The sequence below is a fragment of the Neomonachus schauinslandi genome, chromosome 13 (genome assembly GCF_002201575.2).
Source record: "Neomonachus schauinslandi chromosome 13, ASM220157v2, whole genome shotgun sequence".
Lineage (NCBI taxonomy): Eukaryota > Metazoa > Chordata > Mammalia > Carnivora > Phocidae > Neomonachus > Neomonachus schauinslandi.
In genome coordinates, this window is record NC_058415.1 from 80,206,253 (window position 1) to 80,226,833 (window position 20,581).

Genomic DNA, 20,581 nt, shown 5'->3' on the forward strand with positions numbered 1-20,581 from the left:
TTAGAATTTTCTGTTTCATCCATATGATCATTGGTGACTGACATCACTTAGTAATCACACAGTGGTGAGTGATACAAATGGCCAAATCTCTACGTTATCAACATTCAAACTTGGTACACATTTTATTGAGAATATCCTGTATGTATAAAGAAAATGAAGAATAAATACATACTGTTAAGACTGCAGAGTTTTGGAATTTATTTTCTGAGGATAAAGTAACATAGCCTGAAGAGTAACTAAATTTTTTATCAGGATAACTTTTAATAGAGATTGTGGCATCAAATTCTTCAGTATATCCATAAACTTGAATTACAATATTTTCAGATGCTCCAACACGGAACACTTTTGGTGCCGAAATGACATACCTGTTGAAACAGGAAAAGAGTAGAACCAATATCTTGAGGTGATGTATTTCATTATATTCTTAATTTTTTCATCTCACTTGAGACACTCAAATAGGCACATTTTCTCAACTTAAAAATGATTATTTTTAAATCAAAATTTATAAGTGATCTGTGATAATTTCAGCATAGTTTCCAAAAAGAAGTAGCTTAGAATTAAGACTTGAGAAACAGAACTGGAGATTTAGTTAACATTTAGAAATAATAACACTTTCCCTGAGCTACTGCAGCAGAGAAAGACTTTTAAAAAGCTGTTGACTGGAACATGTAAATAGGGTCAATATTTTTGCTCGATGAAGAAAAAGGCAACAAAGACACCAGTGCTTGAATTGCAACTCTGTCATCTACTGGCTGAGTGACCATGGTAAAGTCACTAACACTTTCTAAGACCAAAATAATTGACTTGTGAAAATATCACCTTCCTGACCAGCTTGCAGTGAGGAGGAAATGAGAATGTGTATATGAAAACACCTAGCATGCTTTGTACTCAATAAATGTTAAGATTCATTAATTTCACTAAATTAGTTAAAAAGAAGTAATCTTAGAAGTATTGTGTTATACCATGAGTGGATAAAGAAAAGGATACGATAAGAGTGAGCTGGGGGAATGCATTTAGAAATGGAAGGAGGGCTGGAGGTCTTTGAAGAATAGTAACAATCATACAATAATGATGATATTAAGTGAATATAATCACCATAGGAGAGGTTGCATTGGCACTCTATATACAACTCTTTTAATTTTTACAACAGGCCAATGGTGTAGATACTGATATTATTCCTATTTTGCAAGTGAAAAGAGGATAATTTGACCATGGTCACATGGCTTGTAAGTGAATGAGGCAGAACTTTATATTCACATCTTTTCTCTCAGTCGTTAACGTGTATAATTGAGGTCAAGATTATAAGTATGTTCACAACCATAGGCTATTATTTCCAGTTTTATTTTTCATGTGGTTTATACAAGAATGGAAGTGAATTTATATAAGTTTTTGAAGTAACATTTTTAAAATGTGTGTATTTTCAATGTTTTATGAAAAGAAAACTTAAAATATAAACTAGGTTATTAATTAAATATCATGAAAGTATCTAATTTGAACAGTGAGAGCTACATGTGCTCTTACAGAGGAAGAGAGAAGTGTGCTTCAACACAAAAGGTCATAGTGACTAATTCAAGTGGCCGAACAGGCCTGGAGGCCACCTGCCACTGCACCTGGCAGAATTCTTACAGGTCCCTGTCAACATTACGACATTTAAAGAGTCAACAAGTCTTTAGTAACCATAAAATTAATTTGGAAGCAATTACATCCTTTTAAAACATCTGTCAGTCTCCTACATGATAACTAACTTGGAATCACTTATAGACAAATTATAAAAGAGGGAAAAGAATCTCCAGACTTCCAACCATCATCTGAATTCCTCAAATGCTTACCCAGGAACAGTAGAAAATGAGAAAAGTTAAGCTCTGCTGATAATAAGGCACATTTCCTGAAATCTTACCCTGTGCTAGGCACTGTTCTAAGGACTATATATATATAAACTCACTGTGTGGCTACAACCACTCTGTGAGAAATGTCTTGTTATTACTCCCATTTCACAGATGAAGAAACTGATAATGAACTTGCCCAAGGTCAGACAGTTAAGTTATAGAATTGGGAACTGAACCCAAGAAGCCTGTTTCCTGAATTAACAATTTCAATTGCTATACTAAACTGGATTTAGCAAGAGTTTTGCAATCTGAAAAATCTAGGGGAAAAAGAGCTATTTTAGTTTTGGCATTCTTGCAAATTTTATCTTTTTCAGTTTCATATTGTTTTAATTTTGAATTGTCTATGTGGTGGTGGCAGTGATAAAACATAAAATATTCAGTATTTAGAAGTCTCTAAAAGATGGCTTTGGAATCACCCTTCATACAGATTTTGGTCCTTACTGGTTTATCAGGACCACAATCTATTCATATAAAAAAACCATATTTAAAAAATATATCACACTTTTCTTATTTTCTTTCAATAGTTTAAGAGGATCAGGCCATTGAGCTTGCAGAGAGGCAACAATATTATCTTGCCCTCTACCTGGAATGTTCTTTCCCCAGATATTTGCATAGTTTGCTTTCGCCTCACGTCCTTCAAATTCTGTTTGAGCATCACCTCCTTAAAGAACCTTTCCTCTCTACACTTTTGGGTAATGACCCCATCATTTCCTTATCCTCTGATTCTCCTTTATTTTTTTCCTCCTTGCATAATAACCACTCGACCTTATTTATTCCTTCATTCATTGGTTCATTCACCCATCCATGATTTGCTTCTCCCACCAGAATGCAAGCTTTATACCATCTCCTGTATCCCTAGTGCCTATCACATGGTAGCTGCTCAATAAATTTTTGTTGAATCAATCAGTCAATCAAATTAATTAAATTGGTTGCCATGCTGTAAATGGTACACTCTCGCTTTTTTTTCAGAGAAAGAGAGGAGATGCTTATTAAGGGCCAGTACAGTGTCATGGAAAGAATTCAGAATCAGGGGACCCGGGTGCTAGTCCTAGTTCTACCACTGATTTGAACTCGCTAATCTCAATCTCTCTTGAACTTCTGCCACTTGTCTTTTAAAAAGGGTTATACAAGAACTACTTGGGGAATGGGGTGATTGTGGCCATGTGAGAAAATCAGATTAGGGGTGGGAGAGTGTTATAAATTTATGATATCCTGAGTATATATTTATATTTTACATATTTGTATATATATATACAAATGAAAAATGAAATTTTTCAAATGAAATGACAAATGAAAAAAATGACAAATGAAAAAATGAATTGAAGTGGTAAAAAAGAGTCCTTAATAAAAGCCCTGCTTTTGTCTCCCTCCAGTAGCATGATCTTTGGCAAGTCACTTTCCCCTCTGTCTGGACTTATTTGTGAAATGAGTAGATTCAATTAGATACTCTCCAGTTCCTTCTCAATACTAAAATGTTATCTCTAGATACAAAATCAGTATTTTTAAGACATACCTTAAAATGCACAATATTCCAGTAATAACACGGAAATTTGTGAATAATTCATAAATTTAGAAATAATTACAATCGTTTTTTCAAATCACAGTATTAGAACTGACCCCAAAGTAACACTTGCTTTACTATGTGCAGTACCTGGAACATACAAAGAAAAAACTATGTACCAAATACAAATAAGCAATCAATGGCAAGAAAGTTTATCATTTTGAGTTTATTTTGCGCTTTTTGGAAGAGGAATTCAAACAATCACTTAGGTAAACTTTTATAAATAATAATCCCATAAAGCTGCCGTATTGTTAGCCACTCATCACATCAAGATGCTTCCATGACTTTCTCATTCAGAGATGAGACTATTCACTTGGTGTTCTAGGAAATAGAAAGTTATTTTCAAATTAACACAGTCTGTTAAATTTTTCACTCCTCTCACCTAAGATACATTGAAAAATGAAGATGGGTTCTTTTACTTACGTTTGTTCCTGTCCCCAACTTGTACCAAGGAAGATTAAAAAACAGAGTGTGCCCCAAAGGTCCATGGCTGGAGTTCGCAGTAAACCATGGGTATAACCTTCTTGAAGATTACTCTCCTTTTATGTAAACTGAGCTTGAAGAATTTGGGTAAGTTAGTTTACTGGTTAATGATTAACATCAGAAAGAGGGACTACTAAGGAGGAAAACTAAAATCAGAACTGAAACACCCTTTAATGTCCAGATGTAAAGGTAGGAGATATTTTATAGGGATTTACATCTAGAGGTTTATTTTGATTAATACAAATAAGGATATTCTAACATGGGAATTTGGCGCTACAGTGAATGGCTCAAAGCTAGGAGCGAGTCAATCTCATTGCCTTTGGCCTTTCCCCTCTTATCAGGACAATCATTCTGATGTATCATCTGTGAGCACACCTCTGGTAGATGCACTCTGATACTGACAGAGACCTACTTGGATTCAGTTTCAAAATGAGGGGATTTTAGGACGGGTCTGGTTTAGACAGGGCTCGTGAGGTAGTCTTTCTAGAGAAATCCTGAGCAGGAGTGTCCGTGGCACTGGAAATGGCCTAAGGATGAGATGGATCTGCAAAGAAGCTCTGTAGAATGGTGCCTTCGTCACCCCAGTCTAGAGAAGAAGCTGAACATTAGGTAGAGGAAAGGTTGCGAGAGGCAATGAAAATGCCATGCTGAGGACCTGGCAGCATTCTCTAGGAGATAACCAAGCAAATACTTTCATATTTAGTAGGGAGTGGATATCCTCCAATATCTATTAATTCATATGACACAAATTCAAAATTTACATTCATTCTGATGGAGTGTATCTTTTTAAAAAAATAAACTCACGTTTATACCTTTCAATGAAGATTTTAATAATTTTAATATGAGAACCAAAGAAAAACAAAGCTTCCTATAATAAATCTAGTAACTACAGGATGAAATAAAATTTTGTCTTTGAGATTTTTATGTTTTATGTTCACTGGAAAAATTTTTACATACGACCTTCCTTTTATTTGTACTCATTTCTACCTTACTATATAATAGGTACTCTATTTTATTTTATTATTATTATTTTTAAAGATTTTATTTATTTATTTGACAGAGAGAGACACAGCGAGAGAGGGAACATAAGCAGGGGGAGTGGGAGAGGGAGAAGCAGGATTCCCGCGGAGCAGGGGGCCCGAAGTGGGGCTCGATCCCAGGACTCTGAGATCATGACCTGAGCCGAAGGCAGACACTTAACAACTGAGCCCCCCGGGAGCCCCTATTTTATTATTTTTAAAGATTTATTTATTTTTTTGAGAGTGAGCAAGAGGGAGAGAGAGAATCTCAAGCAGACTCTGAACTGAGCACAGAGCCTGACTCGGGGCTCAATCCCAGGACCCTGAGATCAGATTAGGCATTCTATTTTAAAGTAACAAAACAGATTTCTCTAAACATTTTTCTATAATTCACATGTTTTATGGTCACATGGCATTCCTTGCTTTGAATTAATAAGGTTTTACTTTACCAACATTTCAGTATTAAACTCATTAGAAAAAAGTCACACAAAGGAAAATTGGTACACAAATTTCACTAATGATATTTCTTGCAAATGTTATTGAAATGATAAAAATCTGCCACAATTGTCTGACAATCTAGCCCATTTGTTTCAAAAGGGAATCTGTAAAATGATTAAACTGGGTTGCGAAAGATGGATCAAGTTAAAACAAACAAAGTCTTTTTGCCATCATTTTCGGGAAAGGATTCTTTGGAGAAAGCAAGAATACTCAAATCATCATGGATATTTGTATTTTAAGTGCAAGGAAGTTTGCTTGTATTATAGAGTCAATATTGATAAATGATATTTGCAAACCACTGGCATGTTTTCCTGGTGGAGAACATATTTTAAAATAAGGGATCTTGGGGCACCTGGGTGGCTCAGTTGGTTAAGCATCCAACTCTTGACTTTGGCTCAGGTCATGATCTCAGGGTTGTGAGATGGAGCCCCGTGTAGGGCTCTGCACTGAGTGTGGAGCCTGCTTCTCTCCCTCCCTCTCACTCTGCTTCTCTGTCCACCCCCCCCCCGCCATGCGCTCTGTCTCTTAAAATATAATAAAATAAAATAAAATAAAATAAATAATGGATCTCAAAGGTCCTCAATAAAACCAAAATTCAATTCATGTTCAAGTGTTTAAACTTTTTATCTGCCTTTTAAACATGACTCAGAGGTGGATTCTTCTTCACATTTTAAAATGTTGTCTTTTGAGGGAGTCTTTGGCTTTTATACAAATACGAATATCTAAAGGAAGAGAATCCAGGTCTGGCAGAAACTTCAGTGGTCACCTGATCTTCCTGCTAATGCCACATCAATTCTGCCCTCAGGACAGACCCAAATGACTCCACTTAGTTCATAAGGCCCTTCCTGATCTGGGTCCTACTTGATTCTCCAGCCACGTAGCCTAATTACTTACTATTCCCTGAAGTCACTATGGCATGAAGGTGTTCCTGCCAGGGGAATAAACAGTCAAATACTATTATTATTATTCTTAACCTATGTATACCCTCAATTTGGTACGTCAGGAGAATTATGGGCTATATATGGCTTACTGCTACCAATACTGCAGAATGCAGCCTACTCCGTCTATTTAAGTGCTCGACCGTAACACCCGTGTGAGACGGAATATTGGGGTACAAACTACATCTAATTGGGGACCTCCTAAATAAATATCTCTCATGAGTCACTTGTCTTCCTATATATTTAAATGGATTTCAAAAACATTCAGCTACAATAGTTTACTGAAACAAAGTCTTACCAAAAATTCCAATGTGTAAAATAGAGTAGAGGTGCTCCAGGTGAAGCAGAAAGGGGTGACCCTGCTGTCTGCCTGTCTCCCCCACGTTCACCCCCAGGTAGCCCTCCAGGAGGCTCAATGGGAACTCTGGGGTCCCTGGACACGTGGCTTAAAAACTATCGACTTAAAGCACCAAACAACCTCTTCCAAGTGTTCTTGTTTCACTTGGTCCGTTCCTGTCACTTCCACCAACATCTCCAAGTCCAGCTTGAAATTGGTTTTTCAGATGATCAAGCTAAAGGATTAGTTTTTTAGTTGATCAAGCCAAAGGAGAAGCCAATCTCTTTTCTCCTTATGCCCAAGAGCCACTGCTTTAGCTGCAAATTCAAGCCCTCTCCCAAGTGACTTGGGCTGTCAACACCAAATCCTCTATAAGTCCCTTGTTCCTTCACAATCCCTTACTTGTATCCAATATCCCAGACCCTGGTATCCCAACATTGCTCAGAAATTCACCACAGACTGCAAGAGGCCTGGGAGAGGATAATGGAAAAGTGAAAACTCTAGGTGTTTACCCCAGAAAACTTTCACACATTTGCCCAAAGAGACCAGTACAGGAATGGTCTTTGTAGCATGATTTGTAATAGCAAAATTTGGCAGCAACCTAGAACAAGAGAGAATAAATTACTGCATTTTCATGCAATGGAAAACAATGTTGGCTGATAAAAACAACCCACAAAATGACACAAAAAGCATAGTAACGCTTATATAAGTTTAAAAAACGCAAAGCAATGCTATTGTCTCTAGACATTTACATCAGTAGTAATAACATAAACATATGACTGTGAAAGAGAAATACTACATCAGGATAATAGCTATATCTGGAAAGAGAAGGAGAATTGGGGAAGGGGTAGGAAAAGGGTATATAGAGTGTTTCTACTGTATCAATTATCTTTTGTTTTAAAGGAAGATCTAAAGTCAGCATGGCAATATTTTACGAATAATTCAGTAAAGTTTAGTGGCAGTTATACTGGCATTTGATAGATGAGTTGCTGTACTTTCCTAAAAGTTTGAAATATTTCATTGGAAAAAAAAAAAAAAGGACGGTTTGAAGTGAGGGAGGCTTGAATTCAAATCCTGACTCAACCTAACTAGGTATGTGACTTTGGGCAAATTAATGAACGCTTAGAGCCTCACTTTCATTGTCTATAAGATCAAATGATAATGCCTCATAGAGCCTAAGGGAGAATGAAATGAAATATGTATATAGTTCTTGACACATAGCGTGAAAATGGTTGTCCGAGGGCGCCTGGGTGGCTCAGTTGTTAAGCGTCTGCCTTTGGCTCAGGTCATGATCCCGGGGTCCTGGGATCGAGCCCTGCATCGGGCTCCTTGCTCAGCCGGAAGCCTGCTTCTCCCTCTCCCACTCCCCCTGCTTGTGTTCCCTCTCTCACTATGTCTCTCTCTGTCAAATAAATAAATAAAATCTTAAAAAAAAAAAAAAGAAAAGAAAATGGTTGTCCGAAAATGGACCATCTGAAAATTATTATCTGAAAATTATTATTATTGGTTAAGACAGATTTATGACCTTCCATTCTTTTTTGGAAATACGTGCACAGCACTGTAGCAATCTGTATTTGATATAGTTTTATTTTCCTGGCTGCTTCCAGGCAGAACACCACACCAATGGTAGCATGAATCTCAGGATGAAAGAATATTTATCATTGAACACACAGCAGAATTTTGCCCCTACTTCTTTTGTTTGTTTACTGTCAATTAAAGGTCTGGGATTAGATGACTGACCTCTTAAGAGTCCATCTAATTGCTACATCCTGGGAGTCTGATATTCTAACTTAGTGAGCAAAGGAGCACAAAAAGGTTCCCACAGACCAGAAACTTTTCAGAAGGTATTTAAATAAATTTTTCTCTTGTTTATGACATTGATTTCCATTAGCAGATTATGTGCACCCTACCACTTTACCTCACCAGCTGTAAGAGGTCTTTCCTCAAAAAGAACATCCTCACTCTGACCCTAATGAAAGATACTGTTTGAAACATTTTCTTACTTCCCAGGAGTAGGTCTAGGAATTAAGAAGGAAGGCCAGAAATGTTAATTCACCATCTCAACAAGACCTATTAAACTCCAGTGCATTTTGACAGGTGCTTTATCAGAGTCAGGCATAGAGGACAGGTTCCCAACTTTTAAAGAGTATCCAAATAATGACAACACAATAGCTACCAATTACTAGCTCCTAACATGTATCAATTATTGTAATGATGAACTTACATAAATTGTCCCTAATATGAGCAACCACTCTAAAGAGTGTTATAACCCTCAGGTTACCAATGAAGAAACTGAGGCTTCAGGGAACACATCTAACAACTTGCAGAGATGGGGATTTGATTGTGTCGGGGCCAGTAGGAAAAAGAAAAGAGACATACCAAACCAGGCTGAAGTCTTATCTTCTCTTTGACACCTTCTCCAGCTATTTGTAATTGATTCTCCATTTTATAAACTCTATAATACTTTATAGAGCCCAATCTATACATTTTGATTCTTATTTAGATGCCATGGTATATTCTAGGCAAAGGCTCAAAAGTACAACATGGGAATAAGTATGACATTAAGTGAAGGACTAGGCTGACTTATGTCCAGCTCTCCCTTCCTCATGGGGTACCTGAGGTAAGACTAGCTACTGAGACTACCAGGCAGATGGTAGATTGGGAAGATTACCTGACAAGGCTACAGGTGGCAAGAGCCAGAGAATAACTCCCACATCCTAGGGAATATGGTGATTCAAATCCAACAGTGGATGATCTTGTATTTAGGTCCTTGAGAGAACCCAAGCCAAAAATGACACTGCTAAGCCATTCCTGAATCCCCCGCCCATAAAAACTGAAGACAGTTAATGTTTGTTGTTATATTAAGTGACGTAGTTTGGAGGTAAATTATTACCTAGCAATACTAAATTTGTACACTAGAATAGCTGTTTTTCTAAAGATGCAACGCTGGTGAAAGCTCCTTGCACTCAGTACCACCGCTAATGGGCACTTGCCTACCAATCGCCAATACTTTAATTTTACAAGTGTACTTTAAGTTCTTAAGAACAACAGGCTCAGGGAGCCTGGGTGGCTCAGATGGTTAAGCGTCTGCCTTTGGCTCAGGTCATGATCCCAGGGTCCTGGGATCGAGTCGTCCTGGGATCGAGTCGTCCTGGGATCGAGTCGTCCTGGGATCGAGTCCCGCATCGGGCTCCCTGCTCAGCGGGGAGCCTGCTTCTCCCTCTGCCTCTCTCTCTCTCTCTCTCTCTTATGAATAAATAAAATCTTTAAAAAAAAAAAAAAAAGAACAACAGGCTCAGAGGCCTACCCGAAAGCGCCGCCTGCTGGTAGTAACTTAAAGGCCTCCCAAAGCCGGCTGGAATAATTCGGATTGACAGCCAGTGCTAACACATAATGCCTTTCCAGGGTAGACTCTGGCTTCTAATTTCATGTCTCTTCTGAGAACTAGCTTCTTCAGTTCTTGGAGAGAGAAATGCCTACCTTGCCTTCTTATAAGAATGCTGAAATGTGAAATCTCTGAGCATTGAAAATCATATAAACATGTAAGGAGTTCCTACGATTATTTTTTAACCCTCTTATTTCTCCTGCTTTATCAATTCCTTCTTTCTGCCTGCAAACATGCAAAAGTCTCCATTAATTGGGGGGAAAAGCCAAGTATCACAGACCCCTTCAATGGATTTTTCTCTAAAAATAGCTGCTAACCCTCTTAAAGGCTTAGTCTGCCCCCCCTTTTATATAATTTTCTTTTCCTCCATTTATCCATAAATTCCCCCTCACCAGAATGCCCCATAGATATTCATGGAAGTTAGATAGAAAAAAATAGGAAATGAATAAAATGATTGCCCAGCAGCAGAGACCACTTGATGTAGGTTGGCATGATTTGGCATCATTCCCACTTTACAGACAAAGAAACTGATGATCAGAAAGGGCTTAAAGGAAGGAAGGAAGCCCAGAATCACATAGAAAGAGGTAGTCAAGACCACCTGTACAATGTGAGGGTCCCACTGCAAGATGAAAATGTAGACCTGCTTGTTCAAAAAGTAAGAAAAAGTGCTGTTAAAGGTATTAAAACATAAAAAGCCTTTTCCTTTCTTCTGTGGTCTCTCCCTCAACTTGCCATGGCATTTTTTTATTTGCTATTTAATTTCATTCTAAGTCAAGGAAAATTAGAGGTTTAAATTAATGGCATGAATTTTACCATTCATATTTATTTTGTGCAATGGCTGTTTAAAATGCACTAATTCATATGTAGAATCACCAAAATTAGACGGTTTGTTTTTCATAGCTCATACGTGCATATATCCTTTGCTCTTACCACAACATTGGAAATGTAGCACAAAACAAACTCAACTGTTATTTTATTTTTTTATATGTGTGTATTCTACCAACACTCTCTACCTTTGCTTATTGAAGAATAGGGAAGGCCTGAAAGGAAAAGGAGCTATGGGTTACACTGACCTTCTCCTTCCTTCTGTGTCATCTATTTAGGGTAAGTTGTTGGCTATTAACATGAACAAGAAAGAATATGATGAGGTTCCCATCATTTGTGTTTCTTAGAATGCCACTGCTTTTTTTCTGCATTCAAACCAAGTTCTGGTCCCAAAGGAATATGTGGCCTCCAGGGGCTATCAGCACCCCTGCTTGCTCAGTCATAGACATGACAGGCATATTTTGTACTCACTTTGAGTCTCACTAAACTTCTGCACACTGTGGGTCCACTGGAATTCTGTGTTCGTGGGGTATTGTGAATGCCCTGTGTGAATGGGGCAGCAAGGAATGCTGGGCACATGTATCATACCTATCTCCTCTGTTCACACGCCTGCTCCATTTCCCTGTCAGACGTACAGACACAAGTTCAAAGATAAAGTTATTAATAATTTCAAAAGCAGGGGCACCTGGGTGGCTCAGATGGTTAAGTGTCTGCCTTCGGCTCGGGTCATGATCCCAGGGTCCTGGGATCGAGCCCCACATCGGGCTCCTGGCTCAGTGGGGAGCCTGCTTCTCCCTCTGCTTCTCTCCCTATTCATGCTCTCTCTCTCTGTATCTCTGTGTCTCAAATGAATAAATAAAATCTTTAAAAAATAATAATAATTTCAAAAGCAAGTGGGGCCCTTCTGAGTGCTGGGCCCCCTGTGACTGCACAAGTTGCATGCCCCCGAAGCCAGCTCTGGAGTAGCTAAGCCAGGAGTGGACTCACATCTCACTCCAAAGATAAGTCTCTTAACACATCTCATGGAGTCTCTTCAAATAACTCAGTGCAAGACATTGGCAGAGTGATCAAAGAATGTCAAGGAGATGAGAAACTTGTAAGAGACTATAATAGACAACATCAAACTGCTGGCTTTGGCTCTAGGATACTTCCAGAAGTTACTGAAGCTATAGAAGGACTGAAGACTAGGAAAATGAGAAGTGGCAAAGGGATTGCAGTCTGGGAGGCGAATGACAAGGAGGTTGAAGTGCTTGGGAAGGAGATGGTTGTCAGAAGGATACAACAGCCCGGTTACTTTCAGCAGACTCACAGACTGGCATGAATTAGGAGTTATGACCTATAAGTAAGCCAGTCCCCAACGGTGGGACAGACTGTGTCTTAGCCTATAGATGCTTAGAGAGCATTCATTTTGGCAACCAGCAACTATAGGGCACTTTCAAAATGGGACAAGATCAAAGAGACGGCCAGTATCGTGGTCCAGCAAAGGGATGTAATAACAAGTAGGTCATCCTGGTGTATTCCTCAAGAGGCCAGGCAGAAAATCACATTAAGGAAGATTGTTGGCAAATAGGTAATACCTACCTAACCATATGGCTGAGGCCAGGGGATGGCCAAGATGGAGGCAGGGTCCCTGATCAAGAAACAGACCAGGAGGAGCAGTCATCATTTAATGGGTACAGAGTTTTTGTTGCAAATGATGAAAAGGTTTTGGCTATAAATGATGTTGATGGTTACATGACATTGTGAATGTATTTAATGCCACTGAGTTGTATACTTATGAATGGTTAAAATAATAAACATTATGTTACATATATCTTACTATAATTTTTTTAAAGCTGTAAAGAAAAAAGAAAGAAAGAAATAGACTAGGTATTAGGTTTACTGGACTAGGGAGGAGGCAGAGATTCAAAGATTAGAAGTAAGGCATATATATTAGGAAGGAGAAGTAGATGCTAAATCCCATACGGCATGTACCCAGCATCTTAATAACATACTGCCTCTAGACCACACAGAATTACTTCTGGAAGTTCTGCATTTTTCTCTTAGGAAAATAAAATCTTGGGGGATGATGGATTCGATCTGGCTGCGCTGAGGGTGGGGCCTCTTAAAGGCTTTTCTCCTCCTCTGTCAGGGGAGCGAACAAAGCAGCTCCATGTGGACATCCCTGGCAGTCTTTCACTTACATGGGCAGGTTTCCTCATCTGAGCAGCTACTGTGCCAGGTCTTGGGGACAGAACCTGGGCCTGAGACCACAGGGATTTGGGAAAGGGGGAGCGCTAATTCTGTCGCATAAGGGGGGGAGGCTTGCACCAAGCCCTGGCCCAGGCCATGGCTAAGGGACACCTTGAGAACTGTTAAGACCATGGTTTAGGTTTGGAATTGCCTCTCAGAATTCCTTCAGAGTCCTTGGAACCCCAGGCCCAGGTGCCACATGGGATCCAGCTTCAAGTGAACTTGGAGAGAAGGCCCATATTAGCATCCTAGCTCTCCCTTTTAAGACTCAGGTCCTTGACCCTTATGAAATTGGTGGTGTGCATCCCAGGCATCCCTGACTTGGGAATGAAGGATGTGCTGGAGAGAGCTGGGAATGGTGGGGGAGGGGGTGTGATAGAGAGATGGCCGGGTTGTCATTGGCGATGGAGAGACGTGAAGGATGGCAATCAGATGGAGAAGTTTGACAGTTGGGATAATATATAAAGGATAGAGAAGAGGAAAAGAGGAGAGAAAATTGAGATTTATGTGTGCCTGCAGTCATTCATTCAACAAATGTTTACTGGGCATCTAAAATGTGCCAGACACTGAGCTAGTGGCTGGGGCAGCAACAGGGAACTAGACAGGATGCTCAAGGAGCTTGGGGTCTAGTGTTGAAAACAGACCACCAAACAAACAGTTAAACCAAACTGTGATGAACATTATGATGGGGGAACTACATAGGGCCAGGCAAACAAAATGAGTTTACAATAACTAGACTTATGTTCTGGCTGCATATAGCAGACAACCAAAATCACTGTTGGCTAAATGAGATAAATGTTTATTTCTTTCTCACATAAAAGAAGTCCAAGGCTGCGATGGCATTTTTAAATGTCATGAGAGGCAAGGGCCATTATCTTTTTGTTCCACCATGCTATCATCCAGCTTTCATCTTTAGTGTTACCTTATGGTCCGAGATGGCTGCTGGAGCTCCAACCATTGTTTCTGAGTTGAGGACTACCAAAAGAAGGCAGAAAAGAGACCCCTCCCTATTTAATCAACTTTCTTTGAGCAGCCTTCCTCAAAGTCCCATAAATACATTTCATCAGGAGACTTGGGAATAGTCTGTACCCAACTTCAAGGGAAATTGAGCAGCAATGTGGCCAGCTACAATTCAGGTTTTGATAATAAAGAGGAAAGAAAGAACTAATTCTGGGTTAGTTAGCAGTCTCTGACACAAGTGTTTCATCTTTTGCGTTCCATATTCATGAATACTGAAACATGATGTTGAATTCTAGTAGAAATACCAAAGATTATTGTTTTTGGCAATACAGAGTATTCTCTTGTAATAGAAAGCAGAATTCATAAGGAAATACATTTAAATATTTCATTTTAAGAACTTGATCTTAGAGGGGGAAAGGTGAATTTTTCTGCCACCATGTGTTCAACTAAGGAGATCTTCTCTCCGGCCATCAGTAGCCAGGACTGAACAGACCACCATGAAGATAGTCAAGAAAAGAGCAAGAACCAGGGGCATCAGGCCAACTTTGGTCAAGAGATCTTGCTATTATAAAATGATCCCAGTTGTAGCAAAAAGGAAATTTATATATTGATAACAATGTTAAAGGGTGTTTGGGAATTCTTCTGTAGCTTTTATGCCTCAGGAGTCACTTCTGAATATCTCCATCTCAAGCCAGTGAGAATGGTTACCAAATAATATGCCCCACTGAGGTAAATAATGGCGTGAAAAAAGACCTCTAACTGTCTTAACCTTCCTTAAAATGCTTTTTGATCAAAACTGAATCCAAATCCATGATTCTCTCATATAATTAAAGTACTTAGAAGAATACAATTTATGAAGCATCCTTACTGTGTCATCCCTTACATGTATATTTATTTAAGCATTCATGTTTGTCCAAGTGGTTTTCACCTCCATGATCTCATTTGGGTTTTACAACTCTAAGCATGGTAGTGAGGGTAAATGTTGAATTCAGAGAGGTCAAGTAACTTGCTCAGGGCTGCACAGCCAATTATGAGCCATTCCTGAGCTGGCATTCACACGGTGCATTTATTTCACAGTTATTTAGTGTGCACACACTCTTGGCAGATGAGTACTGAGGACACAAACAGAGACAGTCGCTGCTCAGGAAGCTTCAGTGTGTGGACTCGTGAATCAGACTGCTGGGCTTGGGTCCTGCCTCTGCTCCTCACTGTTGGACGTTGTGCATATTACTTAATCACTCTGTACCTCAGTTTCCCTATTTGTAAAGGGAGAACAAGTAAAATACATACTTGAGTAGGGCTGTGGTGAGAATTAGGCACATTAATTCTTGTAAAAAGCTTAGGACAGAATCTGACCTTGAGTAAGTCCTCAGTAAATGTTAGATATTTTTAGTAGGAGAGACAGACATTAACTACATAAGCATGCTTATGAGTGTGTAACGATAGACTTGAGGTAGATAATAGAAAGGAAAGTAACAGTTCTATCAGAGCTTGGGCTTGGGGCTATTGGAAGTTCCTCAAGAAAAGTACTCTAACCGGAACTCTGAAAGATAAAATGGTATTAGCTATCTGGGCACTCCAGACTGGGATTTGGGGTTTTAATTCCTGGATTACATACTCATTTTTAATGGACTGCAACTCTTAGCACAATTTACTTAAGACCAATTTTATTGATCTGAAACACATGGAACCAGTTTTTTCTAGAATGAAAAGAACACAGGCCTAGAAATCAAAAGGCCAAGGTCCCAGTTGTAGGTCCACCATCAACTTACTACAGTGGGAAGGGTCTGCTTCTGGCCAGGTCTGTTTCCTCTGTGCCCATCTCTCCTGCACTCCCTGGAATATTTTGACGCGAATCCCAGCATCTTCATTTTATCTGTAAACATTTCAGTATGTATCTCCCAAAGACAGTAACTTCCTTTTTTTAAACCTCACCCTCAAAAACAATAATTTCTTAACATCATCAACTATCCAGTCAGTGTTTACATCACCGCCAGCAATTCATGAACTTCAACCACCACCACCACCACCACCACCACAAAACATCAATAACTTCCATTAGCCCTGGAATAATTTCATTTAGGGCACTGGGTAAAAGTATTAAGGACATACACACAACTTTTTTTTTAGCTATCTTCTGTTCTGCTACAGTTATAGGCCTGCATGTTACTTAGCTCATAATAACTGTGAAGTAAGGGAACGATAGCAATGCATCCCATTGATTCATATACACTTCTTTTTCCCCTAGCACTTTAATATTTTTTGCCACCATGTAATAAGAGCTGAACACAAAGTACATTACTCAGCTGAATGCAGCCAGCAAATGAGAAACAGAGTACTATGACATAATGTCCACTCACCCCACTTACTTACATCTTGGCTCCATGTGGCATTAGCCTCCCCAGATGTCTACACATTTCACTGTCTCCATAACTCAGCTGCCACAGCCCTCCCTCACACAACTTTCTGCCAAAGTTGTTATTTTTAAGATAAAGTATTATATGTACTATGATGGTTTTTGTTAGAACTTACTCTCTTTGCAGCTTCATCAGATTGTTGTTCTTTCATTGCTGTTGTTAGTGCTCTGGTTACAACGTTGCATAGATTTTTTTTAGCAGTCTGTCTCCCTCTTATTTTTCAGTATAGCCGAAAGGTCATTAATTAATTATGGAAACCACTTAATGGATGAAATATTGAGCTGCAAAAAATAAAATAGTCTTAAAAATAGTTTACAAACGGTACTGATTTGCACTGTTACCCATAATTTGAGGGAGAACTCAGTAAGGAATCCTGTTTTTATCCCCCACTTCAACCTCCGAGCAAATCAGAAAGGCTTTAGGAAAGTAGGAACATGAAATTGTTGCTCGCAAAATGATCGCTTATAAAAACATTAAGTGAACAAAATATGTTCAAAGATATAGATGTTTCTTTTTTTATACTAGGTTACAATTAGAGTCTAAAATACGCTACTGCCAAAGTTCTGGGTAAACTGTCAATAAAATGATAAACATATTACAATGAACAAACTGTTCCCTAATTCAGTGTATCATACTAGCTGTTTACCTTTATTTGAAATGCCAACACCTTGAATTTCCCAGGTAGTTACTCAGTTAGCATCAACTCCAGCTGATGTCTGGAAAATAAAATAAAATATTTCATAGCTATCACACACAGGTGAGCCTTAAATAACCTGGAACCAATTTAACATGATCTATTAATCAGAAGTGTTTATGGTTTTCCCTATAGGCTCTTGAAGCAAATTGCAAGAAAACAAAATTAAATCAGTGGCCTTGGGTGGGGAGAAGGTTAAGAAAAGAGCAAAGGATAACAAGGGACTCCTACATTCTCAGAACAATTGGCTAAACATTGATAAAGTTGAACAATATGAAATAGCTGTTTGTGTAGGTCAAGAATATTTGGATATAGGCATATCCATATGGTTTGCTATAGATTGAATGTTTGTGTCCCCCCCCCCCAATTCATACATTGAAATCTAATCCCCAATGCGATGGCATTTAGAGGTGAGATCTTTGGAGGTGCTTAGGTCATGAGGGTGAAGCCCTCATGAATGGAATTAGTGTCCTTACCAAAGAGGCCCCAGGGAATTCCCTCATCCCTTCTGCCATGGGGGATTACAGTAAAAGAGCTATCTGTGAACCAGAAAATGAGCTCTCACCAAACACTAAATCTGCTAGTGCCTTGATCTTGGACTTCTCAGCCTCCAGAACTGTGGGAAATAAATGTCTGTTGTTTATGAGCCACCCAGTCTGTGGTATTCGGTTTTAGCAGCCTGAACAGACTAGGACATGGTTCAACCTTATATACACTCCCATGGTTTGTTTTCATTGCTCTACTTTCATAAACTGAAAGGGCTGTTATAAGTTGTCAAACAAAAATTAAATTATGCTCAGTGAACTCTACTATGTAATCAAAAACAGTTCAAACAAAAGGAATTTTCAGAATACTAAAGACCATTAGTCCAAACAGTCTATTTCCTAAGTGTCTATCATGTGCATGGCACAGTCCTAGAATAAAGATGGGGATAAATAACAAATTCTCTGCCTTCAAAGAATTCATTCTAGAAGAGGAAAGAAATATGTAAACAAATACATGATCACAGAAAGTAATAAGTGCTTCAATAAAAGCATGTACAAACTACAGTAAGAATGCAAAGAAGTAAGTATTTAATTCTTTGGAGACCACTTTTTGGAGAACCCAGTGTTTGAGTTGGGTTGCCAAATGTGAAATACCTTTTGTCAGGAGTGGGGAGTTAAGAAAGGGTGATGAGCATTAAGGAAGGCACTTGATGTAGTGAGCACCAAGTGTTGTATGCAACTGATGAATCACTACCACTATTCAGAGGTAGAATAAATTCTACCTCTGAAACTAATAATACAGTATATGTCGACTAAATTGAATTTAAATAAAAAGTTAAAAAAAAAAGAACATTTCCAGGAAAAGGTAAGAAAACTGCAAAGAGCAGGTAGTGCTGGAGCCGAAGGGGCACAATAAAGGGTAGTGGCAAGGGCTGCTGGGAGATGAGCTGGAGCTGTTAGCAAGAGCAGTGGATGAGAGTGTCTTAATCTACAAAGATTTTGCCTGATAGGTCATGGAGAAGTGGTTTTAGGTGGTGAAGCAGCATGATCAGATTTGGATTTTAACATAATCACATGAGTAGCTGAGCTTGGAGAGTGAATTAGAGAAGTGGATAAGGCTGGAGTCAGGGAGAATAAAGGAGGCTGTTGGGCATCAGGCAAGTCATGATAATGGAACAAAAACTGACCATTTCTCAAACCTTATGGATAATCAGTTATTCGCAGTGTGTGTTTATTATATGAAGAAAATATTGCCTTCTTTTATTTGTTATATAGATAAATAGCTTTGGAAATACATATGTAAATGGATGATATACATCATTGGTGTGTTTGTTACAAAGCAGTTATTTAGAAAGACTGAAATAATTATATAGAAGCCTAAAGCCCAGATATCACCCCAAACTACATGCTCAGTGTAAATCCAAGGTAAGTGAAATGGCATTCTTCTACAAAGATCATCAGTGCTGCAGTTAATCCTGCTACTGAGGGAAAAACCAGCCCAACAACCAACAAAATTAACCTTGATCAAATGTCAGTGCTATCTTTAATTATCAAAGAAACACTTGGAAGAGTGACAGACCACTTATTTATCATATCTGGATATTTTTAAAAATTCCTAAGGAAAAGAAAAATAAAATTTTAGAATACCTTTTAGGAACATAATATAATTTCCATAACCTACAACTTCTATTGTGTTCATGTTCAACACACCTACATTAAAAATATAAAAACACAGAGTAAACGTAGCATACATACAATAGAGTTACATGTTAAAGCATGATGGTTAACCTTTAAATATTTTAAGGAATTTGATCAAACATTTAATTTTTGTGATATCAAAATAGGAAAATAAAATCCTTGATTTATGGTGTCTAATATGTATTATATGCAAGAAGTAAAGTACAGAATAGTAATATCCCATAGGTATAAAACAAAATATATAGAGATATAGATACAGATGTAGATATAAATGTTTATATAGGCAGAGAAAACTTCTGGAAGGATATAAAAAATTGTAAACAATGGCAATGTCTTGGAAAGCAGGTAGATAGTGGGGTCAGGAATTTTTTTTTTTATTAATGTCTTGTCCACATTTTATTTTTTTAAATTATTTCTTGGGGGTGCCTGGGTGGCTCAGTCATTAAGCATCTGCCTTCAGCTCAGGTCATGATCCCAGGGTCCTGGGATCGAGCCCCGCATTGAGCTCCCTGCTCAGGGGGAAGCCTGCTTCTCCCTCTCCCACTCCCTCTGCTTGTGTTCCCTCTCTCCCTGTGTCTCTCTTTGTCAAATTAATAAATAAAAATCTTCTAAAAAATAAATAATTTCTTTATTATTATGTTCAATTAGCCAGGATATAGTACATAATTAGTTTTTGATGTAGTGTTCAAAGATTCATTAGTTGTGTATAACACCCAGTGCTCATCACCACACGTGCCCTCCTTTACCTTGTACTTCACACTCTTCCATACAGTATTATTTTTATTATGAAAACTAGTGTGAATCTTTAATAAAAGGGTAAAGAAGATGTACCAAAGCAAATCAACAAAAGGCAAGAAAGGATATAAAGAAACAATAAGAAAGCATATTCAATAGAAAATATAAGAGAACATGAGTAAGTATAAACTCAATAAACTTGAATGGGTTTAAAATATCTCATTAAAAGTTAGACATTCTCAAAACAGGTAAAGAACCAAAAAAACTTATCTAGAGATGGATTTAAAAGCTATACACCAGCACTGAGATAGAAAAGTTGAAAAAAAAGGAATGGAAACCATATACCAGTCAAATACTGACAAAAGATAAGCTAGTAGTTAAATAATAACTTCTGATAAAATAGAATTCAAAACATTTAAATGGGGTAA

General features: G+C 38.3%; 1 protein-coding gene across 1 annotated transcript in view; it reads right to left on the minus strand.

The window, feature by feature from the left end:
• C5 (complement C5) overlaps nt 1-4,032 on the minus strand; it is a 92,045-nt gene extending 88,013 nt beyond the window's left edge. The window contains exons 1-2 of the mRNA XM_021691140.1: nt 3,871-4,032; nt 173-365 (exon numbers count right to left, since the gene is read on the minus strand). Coding sequence (XP_021546815.1) covers nt 173-365; nt 3,871-3,935 — 258 coding nt within the window. The 5' untranslated portion in view covers nt 3,936-4,032. The remainder of the gene's footprint in view (nt 1-172; nt 366-3,870) is intronic.
• Nucleotides 4,033-20,581: the final 16,549 nt, after the last annotated feature.